Below are 15795 nucleotides of genomic sequence, written 5' to 3' on the forward strand. Positions count from 1 at the left end.
TTTTTACGAAAAAAAATCATATTATAATCGCTTTTAGTATGTCCATTAGTAAGTGTTCTTGACATATTAACATTGTTTGTTGAAACGGATGAGATAACAAAAGAACGTCGACAACAAAAACAAAATGCTGTAAAATCATTATATATTTATTACAAATAGTTTAAAACCCTGAATATACTACACATATACACTAAGAGGTACCAGCATGGATTTTAAATATTCAGTTCTATCATTAGTTAGGAGTAAACAAGTTCAATCAGGTCCTTGTGTTGCCTACCTTTAATCGACGGAGGAGAGGATGCACAGAGAGAAAATATCTTCCTTTTCCATGCATTCTCTCATCCGGAAAGTCCACTTCCACTTCCCGCACCCTTTCCTTATAAGAAAAAGGGTGGGAAGGGAAAGAGGACTAAATTAGGCCTCCGGGACGCACAATCTTCAGACGAAATGCGCAATTGCTTCCACTTCACGCCTGTCTTCTGTGTGGTCGTGGTATTTCACCGGGCGAGCCGGGGCAATTCGTGCGAAGATGTTAAAGCGGGATCTAGCACTGTTAAAATCCTCCCTCCTTGTATAATTCAAAATAGTTGTATATTTGCGTGTATCCCGTTTAGCCGATCGACCAACTGATTCATTGACCAATTGACATCGTAAATTTTATTGCGTAAATAAAAAATAAAAATATACCCAACAACCATTATCATATTGTCAGTTGGGTAACAACAAATAAAATTAGACTCACTCTCACGTCATTCTTATTCACCAATAATTTTAATTATGCAAAATTTAATGAGAATGTTCAAAATCCGTGCTGGTACCAATAATAGATCACTTATAACGATAACCATTCAAAAACAACTGTAAATATATTGTAAGTCAGCTATCTTATAGATGTTTCTGTATAATTTTGCATCAAAAACTGCAGTAGAATTTGTAAAAGTAACATCACAATTGTTGGTAGACAAGTTTCTGTTGCCGCTCCTAAAACAAAAGATAAGAACTTTCTTAGATTTTTTATAACAGAAGAAGCCAGACGAGCAGCGGGAACACCGAGGTGTTCAACGACGTCCATGGACATCAGCAACATTGTCATTTTATGAATCAAGTCACTACGTCATAAACATGATATAGTGACTTGACTCATAAAACCTGCATCTGCTGTTCCTTTAGTGTTGAGGATATCGTTGGGAGTCGATGATCTCGGTGTTCCCGCCACGAACATTTGTTTGTTTATCCCTGAGCCACCGACGCTCTCATGGTGGCCATTGCTTATTTATTATTTTGAGTAAAATTAAATTTATATTATAGTGTATTAAGTTACCTGTAAAACTTCTTCCTAATGCAGAAGCAGGATTTGCACTACGTTCCCTCAAAACAATTGTGTGACTAGTCGCTTTCCATATATCAAATATTGATGCTTCACATCTGAAATACAAAGATTTATTAAAATAACTAAATACCTACAGCTAGTGAAAATATAACTTAGGTAGGATCCGAGCCACTCGGTGGGGACGTATAGTGAGCTGATAATGATGATGATGATGAGTGAAAACATAGTAGGTATTGCAAATTAAAACTGAAGTTATATCTTTGGAAGGAGCTTATATAGCCTTTCTAAAATGTCGAGGTTTTATGTCCCTTCACTAATCAATCTGACACTTGATTTTTTAACGAAACCAGGGCATTCGCGACAAAGGATTCTAACTAATAATGTCTGAAAGTATGGATTTACCAATCTTACCGGATCATAAGTGTAGGCACCGGTGATAACGCTGTGGCCTCCAGTTCTAACGTAGCTAAGCTAGACGCAAAGCCGTTGCTAAAGTTGAACACATGGTTAGCTGTGAATCCCGGAACCTAAAACATAAAACATTTAAAGTTTTTTTTTTTAAGTATTACATTCTTTGGAAGTATACCTACTTATGCTACCATATGCTAAATCTTACTAATATTATAAATGCGAATGTTTAGATGAATTCACGGGTTAAGGTATCTTCAGAACGGCTTAACGGATTTTGATGAAATTTGGCACAAATGTAGAACATAGTCTGGAAGAATACATAGGCTACTTATTAAGTTATTTAATTCCCCGCGGACTGAGTCGCGGGTAAGCTAGATGAATTAATAAAGCATATTACAATGTTTGTTCGAGAACTAAAAATTGGAATTGAAACACAAACATTTCTTTAACCAAAATTGATGACGATAGATTTAGTTTTATTGTGCTTTATTGTTATCTCTGATAGTACTAAGTGTAGACTAGGATTCTATATAATAAAATATTTTTAAACTGTTTACCATTTGTTCATTGACAAACCAAGTGATGTTGGCAGCGGGTAGAGAAGGCGGAGATGAACAGTTTACTCGTATGTGGTCACCCCCGACGTATGACACGCGGTCAGCGGTCACATTTGGACTTAGTAACGGCGGCTCTAAAAAATAACAATGCTGTCAGTTCATAATATTCCGTCCTAAATATGACTTCCTGCTTACTTAAAATTAGTACATGGTACCCAGGACCTCTAGGTTTAGTTCTGGGCTGAACCCACTGTACGAATGATGCACTTGAAATATTGGTATTATAATCCTACTAATATTGCAAAAAGGAATGTTTAAATGGATGGATGGATGGATGTTTGTGTGAAGGTATCTCCAGAACAGCTGCATGGATCTCGCTGAAAGTTAGCATAGATGTGGAATATAGTGTGGAAGAACACATAGGCTACTAATTAAGTTTTTATGTAATTCTGCGTGGACGGAGTCGCGGGTGACAGCTAGTTTTCAAATGAACGTTTCAATCAAATATGATTAACTGAAAAATTTATTAAATAATATGAAAATATAAAATTATTAACTGATAAATACCATGTTATTTTTTGTCATATAGAAGTGTTTATTCGAAAACCAATATTATGTCAGAAATATGTGTTTAATATTCATTCAATGATATTTCCGATTAATTAACGCTGTGAAATTTTATTGGAGAGGGATGATTTTGCGTTTTTTGCTCTTTTCGTTACTTAATGGATGTAAAATTCAATTTTAATTTTACATATTTACATTTGGAACTTTACTATGGATAGTTGCTTATAGTACTAATTTTACTAAAATTATAAATGAGGAAGATTGGATGGATGGATGGATGTTTGTCAGAAGATATCTCCAGAACGGCTGCATGGATCTTGCTGAAATTTGGCATAAATTCAGAACATAGTTTAGAAGAACACATAGGCGACTAATTATGTTTTTTTAATATTCCTACAGCTTGTTATACTTAAAATAAAGAATAAGTACTTAATTTCATTTAAAGTAATAGACAACATTTACTTAATTAAATACTTAAAATGAATGATGTTTTAAAATAATTAAGTAATTCATAGTAAATTATTTTGGCAATGCAGAAAATAAAGCACGGAAGCAGATTGAATTCGGGCCGGTCGTTTGTTTCTACAAAATATCTCGACTAACGCCAGCTGTGTTGATATGCAATATTTCAGAGCTCCTAATAAAGGGTTTCATAGAAAGAAGAGTAATATCGGGACTGCGCCTGTTCTTACTTTTGAAATTTACCAACTTTTTATTTAAATTTAAGACCATAATATTGCAACAATTGAACATACGAAGGTTAGATGGAGGTAGATCTAACACCATCTTCTTACATCTACTAAATTTCGTCAGCTAAGTATATGTTCTTTAGACATTAAGTCTGGCAAAATGTCTTCACTATCTGAGTCTAATGATCTCATTGCATTAAGTAAACAGATTATAAATGCGAATGTTTAGATGAATGGATGTTTCTTTGAAGGTATCTCCAGCATGGCTCTACGTATCTCGATGAAATTTGACAGCGATGTAGAATATAGTCTGGAAGACAAAAGAGGCCCCTGATTGCAATATCTTACCTACAACTACCATTTCTGCAGCTTTGATATCTGTGTGAAACAAAGGCGCATCTGCAGATACTTCACACTGGTATTCTCCAGTTAATGTTCTGTCTACTTCTGTGAGCACCACTCGATTCTGGTCTGAAGCAGCAACCTGTTTGAAAATTATATTTATTACATCTCAGTTATACTAATACAGTTTTAGAATTGTAGAATTTCTGACATCTGTGGTGTGTAATATAGGGTGTTCCATAAAGAATGGATAATCCAACGTTATTAAATCAAAGATTTTGTTCTCAATTTAGTGTGTAATTTTTATAACTCAATGTACGATTTGCCTGAAGTTATCTTAGAATAAAACAATTGTGGCATTTTAACATAACATAAAAGTAATTAAAACGAAGCTATTCTCAACTCCTGTATACTTAAGTTGGATTATTAAAATCGTCGGTAAATGAACTGAAATTAAAATGAGATTTAAAAAGTAAGTCAAACTATCTTAACAATTTATGTTGGCATAATTCTCGAGGGTAGGAACGCTGTAACAATTTAATTGTTGAGGTTAAGAAACACTCGAGTGGTTATTACATAATTGTACACTTCGAAAGTGTTTATTCCAGAGTGCCTTCGTAATTTAAATAAAAAAGTAAGTTTTGTTATATTTTTCGCAGAAATTGTCGCAGAACAGACTTGTCGTGTAAATGCCGTTTCTAGGAACAAAGTATGATTTACTTCCATTGGCGTAACTACCATAGAAATATTAGTCGCACGGCTAGTTGCTTAGTGGAATAGAGGAGTAAAATAATATTATACAATAGTTAAGGTGCATTAATACTTACATCGACCTTTATCTCCGCCACGGGAAAGACTTTTGTAGCCGGCGATTCCTTTGGCACATATCGATAAAATTCTATCATGTTTCTGTACCATCGTATGGAGTACAATTGTGCTCCTTCCAGCTCGTAAGTACACATTAGCTCAGCGTCCCTGCCTGTTAGAATGGCTCTAGGGACGTGTATTTGCAGAGATTTGAGAGTGTTCGCCGTACCTGCAGACAATATATTAAAAAGTCAATGGAAACAACGTCTTATGTCGAACGTCGCAGATGCTGGAAATTTTTGTCGACAAAGTGCATACGGGACTAATATAAAAATACATGTTTCAACGATATGGTATAATGTAACGATATTTGGTTTTATGTTAAAAAATATTGCAAATGATGTCATTATAGTTTTAAAATATGTCAAAAGATGGCGATATTATCAAATAGTTACTCAATCGTATTGAGATTTTTTTACGTTTGATAAGCTAGCACTTACTAATATTATAAATGCGAATGTTTAGATGAATGGATGGATATACATACAATAATGTAATCAAATATTTTAGGCTACAGAAGCTTCGTGTAAATGCGAATATTTGGATGGATGGATGTTTGTTTGAAGGTATCTCTAAAACAGCTGAACGGATCTTGATGAAATTTGACATATATGTAGATCATAGTCTGGAAGAACACATAGGCTACTAATTATGGTTATTTTTAATTCCGCGCGGACAGAGTCGCGGGTGACAGCTAGTATTTCATATAAGAAAGTTATTCTTTTGATAACATTTTAACAGATAACTTAGTTGAACAGGTGAGATAATGTCCGTACAAAATATCTTGCAACCTTTCCTACAAAGGTGAAGAAAGTAAATAACCAGTTTATGGCAACTCGTTAGAAGTTCGGTCGTAACGATAAACGACATTTATGCTGTTATCGCCGTTTCTCCCTCAAATCTGGGACTCTTAATACTTTTGTAACTTATTATTGCCTGGTACTTAGTTTAGACGCTCCAAAAGAGTTTTGTTGTAACTTTGATGAGATTTAGAAGTTATGATTAAGAAACGTTACAGTTATCCTTGTATTAATTACTTTATGGTGTGTTTTCTTTTCAAATTTTATATAAACGATTTATTTAGCCCATTTATTTTGTGATAGTCGATAGATATTTTGTATTAAAATTGATTCATTGAGGTGTATTGTGTAACGGTAATTAGACTATAGTAATTTTTAAAGTATCTGCGTATCACGATAAGCCATATTTCGTTACAAGAAAGAGATGAACTATAAAAAAGCGAGACGTAATTAACATCTACCAGGGTCGATATTTTGTCAAACAGAAGTTTTAGTTACTCTTCGCGTAATCTTACTTCTTGTTAATATTATAAATGCGAATATTTAGATGGGTGTATGGATGGTTTGATGTTTGTTTGAAGTTATATCCGGAACGGGTCAACGGATCTCGCTGAAATTTGGCATACATGTAGAACTTTGTCTGGAAGAACACATTCATTAGGTTTTTTTTTAATTCCGCGCGGACGGTTGATTAGTCGCGGGCGACAGCTAGTTTGACAATACAGGTCAAAAACGATTAATGTTATAATTACTGAATAGAAAAATATGCGATTAAAATTATTTGACAGTGTTTCAACAGCTATATCAAACCCTAAATTCAGCGTGGCGTTGCAACAAACAAAAGAGCAAACAGAAAGATAAAAGCTTTTAAAATCTCCCGATTTATGGTTTGTTTATTCGAATGGAATAGTATTTGGTAAATCCTGGCATTTGCGGATCAATATTATTTTAATTCTGATAGAACGTAACATGTTTTATGCGGGATCACGCTCTTGATAGCTTCGGATGTTACCTTTGATTAGAGAGAAATGGACTAGGCTAAGAGCCATTGGTACGTTGAACTAAAACTAAATAATTTCGTTACAGCCACTATCCGCAGTGTGAGGTTAAGTTGACAGTCACACATGTTCATATTATGCTGATGCTTACGTCTTTATGAACGTAAACAGTTTCACAAACACACTTGTGCAAAACAACTACACAAGCAAGTGTAGAACCGTTTGTTCTTTTTTATCTGATAGACGACCGCGTCAGGTCCTGTCATTAAAAGTCAAAGTATGTTAGTGATGTTGGCGTGTTTTCTTTATTATATCGATACTTCGTTCGTAATTTTTTTTACTCTAATCTCTGACAGTTGCAAAAGTGTGTTATAATATTTTTGGCATAAAATCTAATGTCGGTCCGTTGTTTTCTGAACTTGATCCAAAGATTCCTTATTCTAAATTCAGTGCTTTTGTTTGTCTTTACCTATGACATTTTCATCTATAAAAAATTTGATTCATCGACAAGGCTCTTGTAACAGTCGGAAAATATGTTAACTAACCATGTCATCTTAACAGCGTTATATTTTGACTAATGCGAGAGTGTAAGTTACACGGTTTAATATTGTTTTAATAATTTCGAAATTCCATAAAAATACCACGCATAATATGTAGATTAATTTGATAATGTTTTGAATATATCAATTTAATAGTAAGGGTTTACTACGAGAACTTAGGTTAACAGTTACAAATCAATCGCTTGAAGTTGACAAACATGGTCTTTCAGAAGAAGAAAGAGATTATTGCACATTGCCCCTTAAAACTTTAGCCTTACAATGTCAAAAAACTGCCATAATCCTAATGGAACTATAGCATTTTATTCAGCTATCATTTTCATCATCATTTTTTCTATTACGAATAGTTAACATCATCAATTTCGTTCTATTCATCACACTAATGTCTTCACTTTCCGCAAACCTTGTAAAAGCTTGACAAAATTTTATTGCTAGAAGTACTTCAATTTTCAAATTAGGTTCCCCTTATCATTACATTGTTAGAGCAGGAAGTTAATGGAGTGAATCATTTAGTTGCGTAAAAACCATTCGAGTGTGAGAAAGATAAATTAGGGCTGTCTTGTGTCGGAAAAACGACATGCTTACATGATAGATATTATTTTATAACTTTAACCTTTTTTGGATGTAGAAAATTATAGGGTTCTCAGGGATCGTAACTTAAGTCTTATAAAAATTATTATACATACTCGATCCACTTTACTTTGAATTAGTTGTGCACAACCTTCTTTGAAAATGTTTAGGTTTTTATATTGTAAGGTGAGAACCACTTTTAGGCCTTACATCCTGATCACCTCACTAAGCTTAATTATCCCTAATTTAGGCTATACATATCTGTAATATAATATCGCAAATTTAGCAATAAAATAATCTCTTATATATTGACTTCCATATCCTTCATGTACAAAATTAAAAACTGTAAAGGTAAAGTTTAAAATGTAAACTCGCTTTGGAAATCAGTTTAACCGCTTGTTAACTTAATGCACTTCCCCATGAATGTTAACTTAAATAGCTAAGTTCACGCTAAAGTGAACGGGTTAATGAATACGGGATATAACGTGCTCACAGATGCATATCTGCACTTAGCCACAATTCTACATCGCATGCCTCACTTATGTACTAATTTATACTGAGCTAATCCATACAACTATGCATTTTTTACTCCATTTGTTCTTACTAATGTAAGATTGTTACATCTTGTTACAGTTCCTACCAAAGGTGTACAGTATGTTCTATTTTTCCATAATGTTAGTCATCATACCTGGATTTACTTACTGAAGTTTTCTCCTGTCAAAATACTTGTATATAAAAATATTGTTGTTTCACATATTCCCGTTATGAAAATAAAGAAAACTAACACATTATCTAAAGAATAAAACCACATCTTCTGCTGTATAGTTTTAGACATTATTAGTTTTTTTTTTATATCATAAGGTGGCAAACGAGCAAGCGGCCACCTGAAATCGCTAAAGTTAGAATCACTTGGCGAGAATGACGTGCTTGCGTTACAAGACCAGTGTCAGAATGAATAGTGACGGGACATAAGCGTCGACATTTTAGTAAGGCTACGTTGAGTCATAACACTGGCTCATTTTCGGATTTTCTTCCTAACAATACAGTACAGTGCCTCTAATAGAATAGAATTAAACTGAGACACTAAACACAGTACACTTAGTGTACATCGAGGTGTCTCTGCATGAACAGTGTCTCTTGATGCATCCGTACAATTGTAAATAAAGCAGACATTAATGTTTCAATTTTCGAATTAGTCTATTCGTAACATAAAAGCGTTAACTCGTTGACTTACTTTTTTAAAAAGATATCATCACCTATATTCGTATTACTTAGATTATGCGACACATTTATGTCCTGATTAATTTACAGTCCGCAAGCGGCAGGCGGTTCCGAAAGAAATATTCAGGGAAGTTGTGATAAAGTGCTTTGACTCGGGAATTTTCTCTTCTGATTAACGTATAATGTAATTTATAGACCTTTTTGTTTGTGTTGCATAAATTAGTTTTATTTCAATTCTATATAGTAGTTTTCTCTTTCTAACATAATTTATTGTATCGTTTCCCAATAAGAATTAGTACCAGTATCTAGAAATATGGGAGATAATAAAGAAACATATAGTTATTACCCACTATACATCTTCTCTGTATCGCAAGGTTAGCTGTAAGAGAACTCTTTTAGAGTTAAGCTCACCTGTACATCACTGTATTTCTATGTAATGTTACTCTATGTACTTTAAACTGTGTGCAAAGCTTAAAATAAAATAAATAAACATTTTTGGGTAAATCACATTCTTTTGACGTGTGTTTCCACTGCTGAAACGTCTTGACAAACTTGTCATCTTGATATCTGTCATTTTAAAGACAATAAAAGCAATGAAAACTTGTTTCCTATACTAAGGGCGAATCTGAGCCCTCAATTAACACCTCTTGAAAACCACCTCTAACATAAAAGATAATTTAATTATTATTTTAATTTTAATTTGTCTAAACTTTCTCATCAGCATAGATAATTTGTTATAAAACAGTTTTAAATAATTAACCTATTTTAAGAACAGAAAACTGATATCTCTAATACATTTCATTGTATGGCAAAGTTATATTCATAGTAAAAATCCTTACGAATCATGTTATGATGTCCATTTTATTTACACAACCGACTTTTAAAAGTACATTAAGGTTAAAGCTTACATCATTCCGCCTTAATGTAACCGACTTTTAACCTTTTTTCGGGTGAATGAGGGTTTAATGTTAGCATTTATAAATTTAGAATAACTTGAAGTCAAGTGGATTTGAATGTTTTCATGGATATTTCTTAGAAGGTATCTCCAGAATGGCTTTACGGATCTCGAAGAAATTTGATATACATATAGAACATAGCCTGGAAGAATACATAATCTACTTCATATGTTTTTTCTTTAATTCTGCCCAGACGGAGTCGCGCGCGTCAGCTAGTATAGTCATAGTTATTCTGAGGAAAAAATCAAAACGATCTTTTCTACTCAAAAATATTGCTTTTATGATGAATCTAAGGTATAATGAATTTTAGTGATTTACCGATAAAAATGAATATTCAAGGCTTTTATTCCGCTTTGATATATTACGCGTAAGTTTGCTCCAGTTGTAGGGATAACCTTTGACAAATTGATGTTATAAAAACAGCCTCATCTTGAAACGCTACACTCATCAATCCATCAAATGTCTACGATAAAATAAATACGCTTTCAATCTTTTTTTCTTTCCATTATAATAAAAAATGTAGAGTACATTTTATCGTTCTAACATCACGATCACCAAAATAGATTGTGAATCTTTTAACCTGGGATAAGGTACTTATAATTTATAAAAAATATGATTTCATACAATTTCAAATGTCTCATAACTACATTGAAAAAGGATGACAAGATCTTAAACAGCTATATTTTATATTTTAATTAACTTAGGTACTTTTCAATTTCGAAATAATAATATTTCACCGAAGGAGATAGTTCTGCGTAAATAATAAAAATCTCTATCAAAACTTACTTCTTACTAATATTATAAATGCCAATGTTTAGATGGATGGATGGATGTTTGTTTGAACGTATCTCCAGTACGGCTCAACGGATTTTGATGAAATTTCGCATTGATATAGAACATAGCCTGGAAGAACACATAGGCTACTAATTAATTTTTTTAAATTCCGAGCGGATGGAGTCGCTGGCAACAGCTAGTAAAATCATAAAACAGGTAATAAATATTTTAAAAATATCTCGAAAGCAGTCTTTTAAGTAGTAAAAGAATTTTCCTTCAACGATCAATTGTAGAGACGATTGTATTGTGATTGGATTGTACAATTCCGCGTTGACATCGCTTTTGATCTTATTCTTGTTATTTTTATTAGAGAATACGACATATTATACAATAGAAAAGGGGTTTACAATTTGCTGCTTTTGCACAACGAGACAAAATATACTTAGCTTTTTTAAGGAAAAATTGTTGTGTCCTAGTCGTTTGGAAATACCGGAGTTTATTTAATGTAGTTTCTTTTATTAATAACCAACTATACATTACTTATTTAGAATAGAAATTTACATTTAAACTAGCTGTCGCCTGTGACTCCGTCCGCGCGGTTTTAAAACTTAATTAGTGGCCTATGTGTTCCTTCCAGACTATTGTGGACATATCTTCAAACGTCCATCTATCCAAACATTCGCATTTATAATATTTGTAAGAAGTAAGATTATAATTTAGCCTCATCATATTGCACAAAATAATTAAAAAAAACTATCTCCATAGCAACTTAACAGATCTGCACTTTATAACATAAAACTTCTGAAACAAAACATCATTATGTCAACAAAGTTAATGTTATAAATAAAAGCTGAAAGACTTTAGGACCGTACGTCGTAAACGAGGGCTTTAAGAGTTGTAATTAATGGAACAAAGCGGGTGAGAGGTAAAACCTCTAATGCCTCAACCGCTATCATAGACAATGTGTTCGTTAATTTAGAAGAGGGAGTAGCTTGAGTTATCTAACGCGGTGACTGAAGTTCTTCTATCGAAACGCCGAAAAAGTAATGTCGTCGTTGAACGTTGATTATAAAAGCAAAAAAACAAAAACCCAACTGATACTAATATGAATAGCGCCATCTATTCTCCATGTTTTTATTATATTATTATATCATGTTACCCATATTATAAATGCGAATGTTTTGATGGATAGATGGTTGGATGTTTGTTGTCGTGTCGTGTCTCGAGAATGGTGAATGGATCTCTCTGCAGTTTGGCGTATATGTAGAACATAGCCTGGAAGAACACAAAGGCAACGAATAAATTTAATTCCGCGCAGACGGAGTCACGGACGACGGTTAGTTTTAGAATATACTCAAAAACTTTATTTTCTACGTAATTCCGGAAAACGAAAGTCGTTTGGCATTAACAACTCAACATTTGGGTAAGAACTCAAAATTCATGCATTCTTACAGGCGTACTAAGAATTGTTAATGATATCCCTTAGTGCAGTTTTATTTGGATACATCTATACTAATGGTTTTCCTTAGTTAATGATAAAAAAGCGAATAGTAAATATTCAAAACTTATTATTTACGTAGCCAGAAAAGAATGCTTTTATTTACGTCCATTTAAAGTACATTTTTATAATAGACAAGAAAAGCAACTCAATTTTATGAAATAATATTTTTCGGTTTGTTTTTATCTTTCATTTCCATTTAAATTTCTTAACGAACAAGATGTTAAAAGAAATTGTTTCTTTTGACAGATTCTTTTCTGCTCTTATAAACTTCGATGATTAAATACAAAGCACTAATAGAAAAATATCTTCACTAATTATTTAAAAGTATATAAGTTAGGTTAAACAGTCTAGTGGAAAGAATTATTTCTCATTGTTAAGGTTTTTAGCATTATATAAAAAAGACAAATTATATTTTATATAACTATACTAGCTGTCGGCTGTGACTCCATCCGCTCGGAATTAAAATGATCAATAATTGTAAAAGAAACTACACTATCTCCCAAGCTGGAATAAATTACAAAATTTGATAAGATGTTCTTCCAGACTGTGTTCTATTTGTGCCAAATGTCTTCACGATCCTTTAATCCACGATCCTCTTTTTGAACAAACATCTGTCCATTCATCTATCTAAACATTCGCGTTTATAATATCAGTAAGGTTTATCAACGTTTACATTATATGCTTCACCGCTTGTACGATTGATTTTACATAGCAATTAATGAAAATACAGATTAAAATGAAAAACTTAGTTGGCTTTTATAAATAACACAAGTTAATATAACCAGCTTTCGCCCGGGAATCCAACCACGTGGAATTAAAAAAACTTAATAAGTAGCTTATGTGTTCTTTCAGACTATGTTCTATATTTATGCCAAATTTCAACAAGATCCATAGACCCGGTATGTTTATACCTTCTATCAAACATCTATCCATACATCAGAACATTCGCATTTATAATTTTAGTAAGATTTTAAAATTGAATTATATATCGAATCGCTTGTATTTGAATTACCTTAGTGCGACTTGCTTTTAACCTACTTCTGATATAAGGCACTTACTTCGTGCCACTAAGCTTAAAGTGCACTACAACTCTGTTAAAACATCGAGAACCAATAAATCCTTTGGAAATTTTACCTACAAATATTGAAGATATTCAATTTATTGCGCAATATTAAAATAAACTGATATATAAACACGGCTAAACACTCACGTATATACGTCCGGTGGCGGCACCGACTAGTTTCGAGCCCATCGGGGGCCCTTCATCAGCATGAGTGGTACTGGTATTATTTCGCGGACGCGGCCCGTCGCTGACTGCATATATCAGTTTAGTATAATGTCTCACGAAAGTTTCAATAATTTAGTATTAAAAAACTTCAGAACTGAAGTTAATTTTTACATGAAATGATCGTCTTTTACATCAAATTAATAAAAATAAGTTTAAAAATATAAGGTTAAAAACCCCTCTCTATAGACAACCACAAATGCAGAAGCGTTGCCTATATTTTATTGACAGAGTACGCACAACAGATATTATTTTCTTTTTCAATACGTCCTCTTCTTTGTCAAATCCAATTCCTCTATCTTTTCCTTATAAGAAAACGGTGGAAAGGGAGAGAAGGCTAAAATTAGGCCTCCAGAACGCAATTTTTTTTATAAGGTTTCAAACCAGCGAACGGCCACCTGAAATCATTGAAATAGCGAAGCGACCGTTGCGTATAGACATCCGCAATTGCAGATGCGCTGCCTACCTTTGATCGACAGAGAAGGGGATGCAAAGAAAGAGAATATTTTCCCTTGCACCGGACGAACCGACTAATTTGTGCAAAGATTTTAAAGCGGGCTCTACCACTATTGAAGTTTTTTAAAGTTTTGTAAATGTATACCTTTTTATACAGCTGACTGTGTTCAAGTGAATACAAAACCGTTTGTTCGAACATAATATAACGTTACTTTGCTGGACGTATAAGTAAAACCTTATCGAAAACTTAAGTGATTAAGTGTTGTCGAGGAGTTGCTCGTAGTTTCACAAGTGTACCGCAACTCGAGCGAATGTTTCACGATACATACATTGTTACTTCACTTATGCATTATGTTATACATAAGCTTAGTTCAGGTTTAAGTAAGCTTTATAATTCAATAGATTTACAGCTGTTGGAGTTGATTAAAATTTTCTTTCGATAATAATATCATTTCAAATCTTTTTAGTCATGTCAAGCTAAATACATGACATGATCTCTTTTATCTTACTAATATAATAAATGCGAAAGTATAGATGGATGGGTGTTTGTTAGACATTTCCGAAACGACTGCATGGATCTCGTTGGAAATTTGGCATAGATATATAACACGGTCTGGAAGAACAAATTGGCTAATTATTTTTTTTTCTTTTAGACCGAGTCGCGGGCGTTAGCTAGATACAAATAAAATTGTTATTAATTTATAATATATCATATTATAATTATAATGTCACTAAAAACAAAAGGAAAGAAGAAGAAGTAACAAAGGAATATAAAAGGTTCTAAAATATTCGAATTACCACTAACGTTCTTGGATGTGAAAATAGTACAACGTATGTCCATACCCGCAAATATACGTCAATACGTGCTAACAACATGATCCGTCAGTCACTTGAATCAAAATAAGTATGGATAGAAATTTTCTAAGCTTGAAAGTGATGTAGTTAGTCTTTGTAAGATTCTTATTCGCTTCACCGCTGCCTTACAATTTCATCAGTGTTTTCTGTTGAGCTCAGAAGTACTTTATTTTATCAAAGTAGCAAATTAAATGCATTCTTCCTTTACATAAGACATCACATAATTTTTACATTAAAGATAATATTAAATATATATACTGATTATTAAAGAAATTAAATTGATTACTGACGTTTTAATATTAATAATTGTCTGATATATTTCGAAATTACTGTAGTTTGTATTTAAATTATCTCTAGAACTATCATACGACGACCTTGCCAATCCGCCTGCCAATTGGCAATTACGTCAGGCGTAAGGTCTTGTACACACTTAACGTCTATCCGCACGTCGCGAACTAGCGTAACTTAAGTAACTAGATTATCTATAAATTGAATATATCAAACATTTGGCAGAGTTAAAAAATTTCATACAATATCTAAAAAAGTTTAATAAAAATCCATAGACATTTTAGTCTATAGTTGACCTTTTTGTGGTATCCGCGTGATACGTCTCCAACTCTTAATCTATTATAACCGTTAAATTTTGTATAAAATGGACGTATCATTCCTTCGTACTTTTATTACCAATGCATAGTTTAATATTTCCTATTCCATTGAATCATTTCTTTGAATAACTCGCTACATTTTTAAAAGATACATCACCAATAACGAACGTTAACCGCAGTGCATTCCATTTGCTGATAGCAATCAGTGTGGTGTAGCCTTTTCATAAAAAAGTACTGCTGTAATGGATTTCTACGCTGCCAGGAATTTTTTAAAAAAGAACATTAAGGCTTTCATCGACTGCAGTGTTATTAAATTCAACCGCCAACAGTTTATTTCATATTTTCCTTTTCTCTAAGTGATTCAGTATCTGTGCTTACTTCGTTTTTATTCCTTTTACATTGTACTTTTATGTTTTACGTAAAAGTTTCAAGCATTTTTTTCTAAAATGTGAAA

The 15795-nt window shown here is 32.9% G+C and overlaps 1 protein-coding gene across 1 annotated transcript in view; it reads right to left on the minus strand.

Annotated features, from left to right (window-relative positions):
- Positions 1-390: 390 nt before the first annotated feature.
- LOC106118585 (uncharacterized) overlaps positions 391-15795 on the minus strand; it is a 50435-nt gene continuing 35030 nt past the window's right edge. Inside the window, exons 3-8 of the mRNA XM_013313252.1 lie at positions 4724-4932; positions 3903-4038; positions 2299-2432; positions 1742-1857; positions 1322-1425; positions 391-981 (exon numbers count right to left, since the gene is read on the minus strand). Coding sequence (XP_013168706.1) covers positions 881-981; positions 1322-1425; positions 1742-1857; positions 2299-2432; positions 3903-4038; positions 4724-4932 — 800 coding nt within the window. The 3' untranslated portion in view covers positions 391-880. The remainder of the gene's footprint in view (positions 982-1321; positions 1426-1741; positions 1858-2298; positions 2433-3902; positions 4039-4723; positions 4933-15795) is intronic.

The sequence above is a fragment of the Papilio xuthus genome, unplaced genomic scaffold (genome assembly GCF_000836235.2).
Source record: "Papilio xuthus unplaced genomic scaffold, Pxut_1.1 DF827570.1, whole genome shotgun sequence".
In the NCBI taxonomy this organism is placed as follows: Eukaryota; Metazoa; Arthropoda; class Insecta; order Lepidoptera; family Papilionidae; genus Papilio; species Papilio xuthus.